Below are 11542 nucleotides of genomic sequence, written 5' to 3' on the forward strand. Positions count from 1 at the left end.
CGCAAAACAAAGTACCTGAAAGAATACGACGGCACCCTCCCTGGCTTCAGTCATTGAGTGTGAAGGCCAGCACAGATAGTTTCATCGGTAGTCTGTCTACGTCTCAGCAACAAAATATTCAGCACTGTGCACGCCTCCGCCTACGCTCGATATCCCGGGTTAAATTCATTTCGTTATGATATGGCTGCTGAACAATGAACCAAAAACCTATCAATTTAAAAGCCAAAGTTCAACCCAACCACGGACCAGTTAACTCCAAAGTCGTCTAGCTAGCCTCTTTCATATTTTATTTTACAACACAAGACTTTGGGCACGCATGATAATCAAGCGTTACCTTTAGCTTAATGACATTCTTCTTCAATGTGACTAGTTGATGTGACAATGTCCTAACGAATAGTGGCGTACCAATAAAACGTTAATGATGTGACTGTTCTGTATTTTACGTGGCAAAATTCAGATTCATCTCAAGGTACGACACGAAGCATCTTGGGTTTTGGTGGACGGAGGTCGTGCATGTACCCCATTTCGCAGTCAGATGGTCAAAAGTGAGCGCTCTCACTGTTCGGCGCCCTCCTCTTCCTCCTCCTCGTCGAACTCTCCCTCTTCCTCGGCAGTGGCGTCCTGATACTGCTGGTACTCGGACACCAAGTCGTTCATGTTGCTCTCGGCCTCGGTGAACTCCATCTCGTCCATACCCTCGCCTGTACCAATGGAGGAAGGCCTTCCGCCGGAACATGGCAGTGAACTGCTCGGACACTCGCTTGAAGAGCTCCTGGATAGCGGTGCTGTTGCCAATGAATGTGGCAGACATTTTCAGACCGCGCGGGGGAATATCACACACAGCCGTTTTTAACATTGTTCGGGATCCACTCGACAAAGTAGCTGCTGTTCTTGTTCTGGATGTTCAACATCTGCTCATCCACCTCCTTCATCGACATCCTACCACGGAAGATGGCGGCGACAGTGAGGTACCTGCCGTGACGGGGGTCGCACGCAGCCATCATGTTCTTGGCATCGAACATCTGCTGTGTCAGCTCCGGGACGGTCAGTGCTCTGTACTGCTGGCTACCGCGTGAGGTCAGGGGCGCGAACCCGGGCATGAAGAAGTGCAAACGGGGGAAGGGCACCATGTTCACGGCCAGTTTCCGCAAGTCGGCATTCAACTGACCGGGGAAACGCAGGCAGGTGGTGACGCCGGACATGGTTGCCGAGACCAGGTGGTTCAGGTCGCCGTACGTCGGCGTCGTCAGCTTCAGCGTCCGGAAGCAGATGTCGTACAGGGCCTCGTTGTCGATGCAGTACGTTTCGTCCGTGTTCTCTACCAGCTGATGGACAGACAGCGTAGCGTTGTACGGCTCCACCACCGTATCAGACACCTGAAACACAAATAGCATAAAATCATTTGAGTACATACACAAGCTGCACTGAATTACTCGAAGTGGCTATGTGACAAATAGTTATTCGACAATCTTTGTTTAAATGCATTTTAAGTACATCTGCAAAGCAAGTATATTCAAGTGCGTTGGCGAATGAATAAATTAGGTCGATGTATGTACCCGCAATGACGAATGAACGGGAGGAGACGGGGGTGTCCAATCATACAACTAGGCCTTATACTCGTATGGTAGAAGTTTGTCTCCATTCAACTTGCCTTTGGAGAGGGCACGACGCTGAAGGTGTTCATGATTCGGTCTGGGTATTCTTCACGGATCTTGGAGATGAGCAGAGTTCCCATTCCGGATCCAGTTCCACCGCCCAAGGAGTGTGTCAGCTGGAAACCCTGCAGGCAGTCACAGCTTTCCGCTTCTTTGCGAACCACGTCGAGCACCGAATCGACCAGCTCTGCGCCCTCTGTGTAGTGACCTTTCGCCCAGTTGTTACCTGTAAACAGAAACGTAACAGTCAACTAGGGAAGTGGTCTACGAGTGACGGAGCATGCAAGGCACGATGCTGGCCAGCCAGTTACCCCGTATGCTAAGGAATCAAGTAGATTGCAAATCAAGACGTAAGACGATAGCTTGAGAATTGAGTAACATACCGGCGAACGAATTTACCGTCCAAAACACCAAAAATAAGTTTAAGCTTAGCTTGCTTGTTATTCTACAAAAATGACGATTGCAGCTTAGCTATAACAACTTACAAGTAAAGAGCGACATTCCCGGAACGACTGACCGGAAAACAACTCAAAGCGCCGGTAGAGTTGGATAACACGTTAAAAACAAAATGATAAAACGCGATAGCGTACCTGCACCACTCTGGCCGAAGACGAAATTATCTGGTCGGAAAATCTGTCCAAATGGGCCGGCACGGACGGAATCCATTGTACCTGGTTCCAAATCCACCAAGATAGCCCGCGGTACATACTTGCCACCTGATGGAAGACAAAGCGTAAAACGTCAGACAGCACTACTCTTACAAATCGAGCGCTTCAATCATCGCTATTTTGCGGCGTAACTAAAATCAATGCAGAATGCCCGAGCGCAGAAGAAAACGCATAAGCAAAAATGACATGAGGCTGGCTAAACGTTTCAAATTGCGCTTTACAATTACCGCAAACCTTAAAATTACCCTCACGATGACCCCAGTTCGCTTTAAGACATTGCCACTTTTTCATACAGCCCCTCTGTCGTTTTAATGCAGAACATCAGCAAATCAAACATCAATGAAACTTATTAATATAAATTATTGAGATTAGGTATATTGAAATAAGTGCTTAGTACGGGAAAATTTCCTCACCGGACGCCTCATTGTAGTAGACGTTTATCCTCTCCAGCTGTAGGTCTGAGTCACCGTGGTATGTTCCCGTCGGATCAATACCATGCTCGTCTGAGATCACCTCCCAGAACTGAAACAAAATTAACGCTTTTGGGAGGACATTTATAAATGGTGCTGCCTCCCAACCTTCTAACCACTAATCTTCTGCACTCTTCTAATCAATTCTAACTGTTAAACAAATCCTATCCTCACCTTTAGCCCTATGCAGCGCCATTTATTGATTCACGTTTCACTCAATCTCCCGATGCTGATCTCAAATGCTTCTTTCGTTGATGATTAAATATATGTACCACCGGTGGACTCCGGGGAAAACAACAACAACAACATTCACCTCGCGAATAGGAATTGTCGTCTACGAGTAGATGGATGCAGGCAAGTAGCGTGGAAGAAAAGGGCACAATAAAGCTTTAGCTTTGACATTACATTAACTTTTCACTTTCTCCATGCACCGAGATTGGACCTAAAACGTCTAATCATTTCAACCGGCCACTTGTTACGCATAACAGCAGACAATCCAGCAGTATCAATCCAGATTGAGTTCGCTTACGACTCAACACTTTTCTATGCTAGATAATTGGCTCAAAATTCAGCCACAAGAGAAATATAAGGGAAATAGCGACACAAGCACCGAATTCTTAGCGACCCCATGGTCACAACGAAATTGAAATCAGCCGCTAAATGAGTCGAGCTTTACAAAAAGAACGTACTCACCTTGGCTCCGATTTGGTTGCCGCACTGGCCAGCCTGCATATGAACAATCTCTCTCATTATTGCCGCGTGTACTTTCAAAAAATCAAAAGAAACAACCACTGCACCAACCCCTCACAACACACAACACAGAATTTCGTCTCGAATATTCGAATTTGTCACGCGGGAATAAAGACGCGCTAAGAACGGCGTAAGAAATATGTTTTCATCTTACGGCTCTAAGCAGAATACTTTTGTAAGAATTATTTTGTTTCAAACGATAGCTTTTTCACATTTTCAAGCACGAATTCTAATTTGAAGCCTAACTACACCAATTTTTAACACTGAAATGCTAAAACTTTGCTTTAAAATAGCATCAAAATTAAACTATATGTCTACACTTCCCGCTGCTTGGACTACTTTTCCAAGTGAGCTCCGTATTTCACAACCCATTTTATAGCAATATTACTTGCAAATAAACTAGTAAAATTTGGAACGTTTTTAACTGAAATACTCGCCCTTCATATTAACAACTTTGGAACATCGTTGAACTCCAATGTTTAACCAGTTGGACCTAGCAAAGCTCAGGATCTCCGTAAGGTGCTGCCACCTCTCATATACTTTAGGGCGACATCTAGGAAATTGAACTTTTCCATGCTTTGGTCGCTTTGGTCATAAATCTCCAGGTGGGGATTGCAACAACTTATATGACCTCGATTGCAACCATGTTGATCCGCGGGAAAAGTACGCATCGCAAAAGTACGTAGGGATTGCAATCATGTTCCAGCGACCAGTAGTTTTGACGCGATGCCTGAACTCTCACCTCCGGTCTCCAGTCCACTCCAGTCTCCACTCGAGTGGGATGGGATGCACCTGTCCGAACCTGACAGTAGGTCGCCCTATCATCTGACCTGACAGATGTCGGTCTAACTGCTGTGGTTGGTTCGATTGCTGTTCGAGGAACTCATCATCGCTCCTATGATGCCTCTGTTCCTTCCTCAGGACGCACAGATACTCAAGTCTAAATAAATCCCTGATCCGAGTTCGACAGTCATCTTCATCCAAAGTGAGTCGCTCCTCAGGAGCAGGCCCATCGTGCGGTGGGATGACCTTTCACGGGGCTGGGTAGCCCGTCCATAGAGACGGGCTCAGCCCCGACGATAATGGCAGTCCAGACCAATGTCCCTCCTAATTCCTAGTCATTTCGACTCCGCAAGGCATCTTAATACAGACTGAAAGGCTGGAGCCAAGCAAACGAGAGCACTACGACCAAACTTTCGCGCATTGTGTGGCAATTGACAATAACATATTTGGTGCACAATGTGCGACATGTTCATAATTACTTCAAAGCATAATTATTTCTCACTGGCTTACCCAATAACTAAAAATGTAATACAAGAAAATGTGCATTATGTATTATACACGAATGAATTTCTAATGAAACATCCGTACGAAGATGAGCAATACAGGACGTACAATGCAATATCTTCACGATCCATCTGCTTCATCCATCAGATAATCAACGGCGAGCATGAGATACAGCATCCAACACGTCCCGCATTCCGTCTGCATGCACGTCAATGACGTAAAACAATCATCTAACCCAGAAACACGGGTGTTTTACTGGAATTTTACACCTATTCAGCTAGTGTGCAGTGTTTTCCGGTCACCCAGATCGGTATCAGGACCCAAACGCTTGTAAAACTGCAGTTAAACTCCACCGAAGGGAAATATTACCGAGCGAGATCAAAACGAACTTACAATTCGTGTGTCCAGTACACATCATAGTAGCCCTCGTCCCGATTCACGACACAGTCATCCCCAACGCAAAACACCGCTAACAGCTCGACTCTCACAGTCCAGCCCAATCGGCGCTCAGAGTTTGCGCTTGCGCGGCATTTTTGGCGGCCTCAGGAAGGGATTGTCGATACCCTCCGGCTGCTGTGGCGGCGGCTCGCGCGCGCTGCTCCTGCTCTGCCCCGTCCTGCGGCGAGCTCTTTCTCTTGCGCGGCACGTAGGCCTCCTCCTCCTCGAAGATCTGGTCGCGAGGGTCCAGCGCTTGGAGGTAGGGGTTGACGATCGACCGACAGGCGATCACTGCGAACGGCGGAACAGGGGGCGCCACCGGCGGGAGACGCGTCAGCGAGGGCCACACGGACGTGATCAGCTGGGCCGATCACGCCCGGTAAGAGCACGGGATCAGTACGAGCACGAATCATGAAAATCATCTATTGTTCGAGAATAGCTTGAGTTGTCTGCTAAACAAGGATAAAGCACAAACACGAGTAAGCAAAGACTAGCGAGCAACGATTTATCTAAATCCGAGATCCGTTGGAAAAAAAAACGGACTAAAGAGAGATAGCAACTAACTTCAAACACATCATATAACAAAGTCTAAATCACCGCATCACCTTGGATTGCAGCAACTGCATTAAAAAACTGCCCACCCAGCCCTCAACCCTTCAACAGCCCACCGGATCACTCACGCGGGAACTGGGCCTGCTCGTCTGAGTCAAACAGTTTATCGACGGGGCCCGTTTTGGCGATGAACCGGGTGAGCGCCCGCTCCATATCCCGCTTCTGGCTGGCGGCCCGCTCTCGAACGGCCTCATAGTTGGTGATGGGCTGCTTGTGGGTGGGCGTCTGCACGTAGGCGTGGCTATCGGGGAAGGCGGGCAGGTGGTCGGGGATGTGGGCCGGGTGGTTCTGCTTCTCCCCGACCTGCAGCGTCGGCGGCTGCTTGGTCGGCGCCGACGGCAGCGGCGTAGGCAGCGTCGGACGATGACGACGCTTGGCGAACTCCTGGGAGAGACGGAAGTGCGCGGTCAGGAGTTTATGGTGCACGGCTCAAATGTCGAGTCTGACTGCCGACGGAAGTATATGTACGTGAGACATTAAGTACAAATTAGCCTAAATTGATATATTTTTTACGTTTTTATTGGGGCTTTCGGGCGCGCCGACTACTAAGGTCATTTTGCGCCCGTTGCGCCCGCAGAATATGTGCGAAACACTGTTGCTAGCACGAGACACCTCACCATTTTACGATAAGTACGAGCGTCGAGTTCCACGAAGCACGGTACTAATTGTCTAGCATCCGTTACCGTACACAAGCCAACTACTATCAGCTGCACCATCAGCAGCAGACAGCATCATACCGTGATCGAGGCGACGTTGAAGCCGTTGTCGACCAGCGCCATAACCACGTCGCCGACGACGAGGTCGCTGCGGCAGGCCAGGTCGCTGTACGCCTTGCTGCTCCGGCCCAGCTCCTTCAGCACTGAAACACACCGGCAGGCAGCGGTAAAATTCGCAGACCAAAAGCAATGCTGGGGGGGGGGGGGGGGTCGATATGCTTACTAGCTTGTTGTGCAACCCGATAGACCAAATACCTGATAACGTCTGTTCCCGATAAACCAGTGTAAAGTGTGTTCAATGTTTAACAAATGGCTAGTGCGATATGCATGTATAATAGTTAAACGGTTCTCTCCTGACTAGTCAAGAACTTTCTTGCGGGCCAAAAACTTGACTGGTTCCAAGTCCGATGATGTTTAACTCGGTTCACTCACCACTGATGAAGCTTTCTGTGAGTGAGGAGAGTGCTGCCGGCTCGATACTGGTAAATCCCGCCTGCTGACAAACTGATGAGACTGCCATCGCCATGACCCTTCTCCAGGGTGTTGCTGGCAGGGTGCCGTCAGCCTCCATCACTGGATGAGTTGCTCAGTGCAGACTGCACGCTGGTGGTGAACTGTAGGCAAGACAGAAATCCATCAGAACAATAACAGTACATAGGAATAACAGTGGGAATACAATAACAGTGTATAGGATACGTCAAAAGTATTGATACCTTCCGTCTATCCGATATAACTTGGAATATTTCCAATATGGTTCCAAACATCGCGTTGCTGAGAACGTCCTTGCGTTCCTGCATCCTTCCCTGAGGCGTACCAAGATTAGCTGAGCAGCTATTTTGACCCAGAGGGTAACTAGCCTGGGTCATCACTTACCTAGTGATCGAAGCATGAACTACGGCCCAGACATGAGGATCCAATTTTTCAGTTAAGAGGTGCGTAGTCGCGCTATTGGCATGCCTTATCGTGGCAACTCACAGAATGACGTTGCCTGACACTTAACCCTCGCCCGTATTGGTGTTTTTCCAGCCGCGAGCGTATAAGGGGGGGGGGGGTCCGTTGGACCCCCCCCCCTTGCCGTTTCGCCCCTGATCGAGCTAGAGCTTCGGGGAAAAAACGAGCGTGTTGCCCGTGACGAGAGGAAGCCGATGATACCTAATTTTTTGGTCTTAGGTCATTGGTTGACCTTGCAGGTCAGGTCAATGACCCAAAAGTCGGGAAAATCGGGACCTGTTAGAACGTCGTAAAGTGTGGCTGCTACGGGGTTTTTCGGGGTGCTGATCACGAATATCATGTTAGTTTTGATCACAGATGATGTCTTCATGCATTTAGTCCAGGTCGGGTCAGGTCAGGTCAGGTCAACCAGTAGGGGTCCTGCCGGGTATTCCTAGTAGGTGTCTGCCGCCTCTGACAGCTTCGTAACATGTTACGAAGGCACCAAAACTACTTCGCAAATGTTCAAATGGTTGCTAAATTCGAATTCAGCTGCAAAAACTGGCCTAGAAACATGTAAAACTCGAAAAAGTGAACCGAGGTCATCAAAGGTCAATGACCTGACCTGACCTTCAGGTGACCTTGACACCCACCCTAACGCATGGGGGCAACATCATATCACATGTTTGAACGCTTGAAACCACGAAAAGACTGCAAACGCGCGGCTAATGCGAGCCGACATACGCCGAATCGCGATTCCGGCCAAACATGGTCACGAAAAGTAGGTCACAGGTTAAAGGTCATTGGGGTCAGGGTCATGAAATTTTCAGAGTAGGTGTAAAATTGATTAACGCGAGGGTAGGTACTGAAAGTTTCGTCGCGATCGGCCGCTTTTTACGCGAGATATTCGCGAAAAACCATGGGGGGGGGGTCCGTTCGACCCCCCCCCCCTATACGGGCGAGGGTTAAGGATGCCAGTCCTCACTATCAAGCGCTGGTGGAAGAAGTTTAAGGAGACGGGGGGGGGCGTCATAGGAAGACCCCAACCTCGGTGGCCCTTCTGCATTTCAACCTGGAGAGAAAGCACCTGGAAATTCCGAGCACTCTGCAAAAAAGCTGGGTAAAATTCCAACTCAAATGGATCATCTGGAGTCCGGGACGATTGTCCGGCGATACTGGTGGGACAAACTTCTACTGAAGGCCCACAAGGCTCATGTAAGGCCAAAATTGGCGGAAAATCAGTGATTCCAGAGCCTTAAATTTTGCAAGAAAGGCAAGAACAGGATGGTGGAAGAGTGGAACTGAGTAGAAACGGGCCATCATTAGAGACAAGTCTCTATTCCACCTGTTTTACCAACAAACCACCAGATAAAGCGAGCATGGGTTGAAAACATGATTAAGGTTCCGAAAACTGTATCGTGAAATTCTGGTTTCATTTGATGCCATAGCGCAGGATTTCCTATCAGGGCCTGGGCTAGCTGCATGCGATTCCGTTGGAAATGGTGATCGATGCTGACTACTATATACAGAATATCCTGAAGAAAGCCTGTCTACCTGCCATCAACAGGATGACCACCATGGGTTCCGTTCTTCAGCGGTGCATGGTGCCAACTGCCACACAGGTCGGATAACATTTTCCAGGAAGACAATGCTTCTTCTCATTGGTCTCCCTGATCTTAGAGATGGTGCCAGGCGCCAGCAGCATCTTCCTACTATCTGGGCGAATGATACAAGGCTAGGGAACAAACCCAAGCTAAATGCAATCAAATTGCTATGGGGAATTTGTTGCTATGGGGAATTTGTTGCTATGGGGAATTTGATCGAATTGCTATGGGCTGGTCCCGTAGCTCAGTTGGTAGAGCGTTGGACTCCATGTGGTGAGAGCACGTGTTCCCGGTTATAAAAGACCGGGTTCGAAGCGTGACGGGCGCTTGACATTTATGGGCCTCCTGACAGGTATGGTTGCAGTTGGTGGCAGGCCGTAGCCAGGCGAAGTCAGTGAGGGCCGAGGAGACCGGCCATGTGCAGCTATGTGCACACGTTTAACTTTGTACTCTAAATTCTGTCATAGAACTGGAATAGCGCGATCAGAGGGTAGGGGGCAGGGTCACCACAACCAGCTTCGTTTAGCGGTGGCTCTGTCCTTGTGAATCATTCCTAGCAAAATGTTTGGACTAAATCTATTAGAAAAAAATTGTGCAGCAGGAGCTTAACCAGACAAAACCTCCCAGCAACCCCACACAGCTCAAATAGGCAGTCAAGAGGACAGGGGCAGATCCAGCCGATCCGTTTGGGGAGGGCAAAAGTTTCCGACCTATCCGACGACCCCTATCCGCCCCCGCACTGGGAGGAATGTAAGATAAATTTTGGATGGGGATGCAAAATTTTCTCAAGGGGCCCCACTGAAGGTTTTGGGCCCCTTTACTTTTTCAAGCTGTCAATCATCGATTTATGAAAACCAAAAGTTAAGGAAACAATCCATACAGGAAGTTATCCAAAATGTTTGTATATTTCAGTGAACCTAACAAAATCACAGCATACCTAAATAAGTGAAATGCAACAAGTTTTTTTTTACTGGGTGATTTTTCTTATGCTAACCACCACCCGCAAGCCTCAAACTACTTTTCTGGATCCGCAGTGGACCTTTGAGAGCCCTACGGGTCCACTCTTACAAGACCGTTAAAAACCCTCTGGAAACTTAATGACTCAATGGAGGCTCCTCCAGAAGCCTTCACGACTTCTCAGATTGAATGAGTCCCCGACCAGGGTCGGTTCCTCAGAAGGTGCTGAAGGGTTTCAGAAAGCGTAGGCTCGAGAGTCTGGAAAGCTCTCAAAGACCGGCATCGGACCCAAAAAGCCTGTATGGAGGCCCTCAAAAACCGGGATAGAGGCCAAAGGAGCTGATGTTTAGCCTAAAGAACCGGTGTGGAGGAAAGGGTAGAAGTCTGAGTGGGGCCTTCAGGGGCAAACGTTAGGGCCCCAAAAGTATGTGTGAGGCTCTTGGAGGCAGGTAGGTCCCTGGAGCGTGCAGCATGGGGTCCCAAGAGCTCGCGTGTGAGCCCAAAATTCGGCTTCATGTCCGTGGAACATGCATGGGGATTCTTAGAAGCCGCTTGGACACATATTTGATGGGTCGTGGGTACCAAGATCGATGTAATGGTCATAAAACCCGGTGTAGGGCCAAGAAGTTCCGGTGTTGAGACTCTCAGAGGCCGGCGAAGGGGCACCAGGAGCGGATACAGTGTCTCAACAAGCCTACATGGGACCTGACAATCAGTGTGGAATCCCACGAGCCTGCGTAAGCCCTCAGATACCTTTGTAAGGCCCTCAAAGGTCGTTGTGAAGGGCCTCTGAATCTGAAATCTCGCGGGGGCCCCGAGGCCAGCATGTCCCCTGCCTGCGTTAAGGCCCTCCAGAGGCCGTCGTAGGGTTCTTCATAGACCAGCGTGGGCCCTTGGAGCCTTCGTTACAGGACTCTCAGAGGTCAGCATGACCCCTGCAGTCTGCCTGCGTTGAGGCCAGATCAGAGCCCGTCGTGAGGCCCTCAGACGCCAGCGTGGGCATTTGAAGCTTGCATTGGGTCCTAGAGGTCGTCGTGAGGGCCCATAGATGAAAGAGGTCGTCGTGAGGGCCCTCAGGGACCGTCTCGGGTGGAATCGCTGTGGAAATCGTTGTGAGGACCCTTAGAAGCCTTCAAGAGGACCAGCAGAGGTCATCATGAAGATCCTTGGCCATCATGACGGTCTTCATAGGCCCTGGGCCCTCAGGTATCTTTGCAAGGCCCTCAGAGGCTGTGGTAAGGACATCAGAGTCCATCGTTAGGGCCATCAAGAGACCGTCACAGGTTCCTCAGATGCCAGCATAGCCCCTGCAGCCTGGTTGTGTTGGGGCCCTCAGAGGCCGTCGTGGGCCGTCTAAAGCCCGATGGGCACTCAGACCTTAAATGGGTCTAGGACCGTGTCACGAGGGCCCTCAGAGACCGCCGTGGGGGCCTTCAGAGGCAGCGTAACCCTGGA

The 11542-nt window shown here is 49.5% G+C and overlaps 1 protein-coding gene and 1 pseudogene across 1 annotated transcript; both read right to left on the reverse strand.

The window, feature by feature from the left end:
- Window positions 1-270: 270 nt before the first annotated feature.
- Window positions 271-3668, reverse strand: LOC122367490 (annotated as a pseudogene).
- A 1187-nt stretch (window positions 3669-4855) lies between these two features.
- LOC122367497 (transcription initiation factor TFIID subunit 8-like) lies at window positions 4856-7697 on the reverse strand. The gene is made up of 5 exons (XM_043340605.1): window positions 7470-7697; window positions 7029-7210; window positions 6618-6739; window positions 5949-6264; window positions 4856-5559 (listed from the first exon to the last, which is right to left on the reverse strand). The coding sequence occupies exons 2-5, from the start codon at window positions 7165-7167 to the stop codon at window positions 5315-5317; spliced, it is 822 nt and encodes a 273-aa protein (XP_043196540.1). The 5' UTR covers window positions 7168-7210; window positions 7470-7697; the 3' UTR covers window positions 4856-5314.
- Between the last annotated feature and the right edge of the window lie 3845 nt (window positions 7698-11542).

This window comes from Amphibalanus amphitrite, unplaced genomic scaffold (genome assembly GCF_019059575.1).
Source record: "Amphibalanus amphitrite isolate SeventyFive unplaced genomic scaffold, NRLGWU_Aamphi_draft 000873F_arrow, whole genome shotgun sequence".
In the NCBI taxonomy this organism is placed as follows: domain Eukaryota; kingdom Metazoa; phylum Arthropoda; class Thecostraca; order Balanomorpha; family Balanidae; genus Amphibalanus; species Amphibalanus amphitrite.

What these genes read in the sequence shown, in the direction of transcription:
- LOC122367497 (XM_043340605.1), bottom strand. Translation starts at nt 7,167, where the DNA reads ATGGAGGCTGACGGCACCCTGCCAGCAACACCCTGGAGAAGGGTCATG. An exon ending in CACAGAAAGCTTCATCAGTG is followed by an intron (nt 6,740 to 7,028) that starts GTGAGTGAACCG and finishes GGTGTGTTTCAG; the next exon opens with TGCTGAAGGAGCTGGGCCGG. An exon ending in CGAGCAGGCCCAGTTCCCGC is followed by an intron (nt 5,560 to 5,948) that starts GTGAGTGATCCG and finishes CGCCGTTCGCAG; the next exon opens with TGATCGCCTGTCGGTCGATC.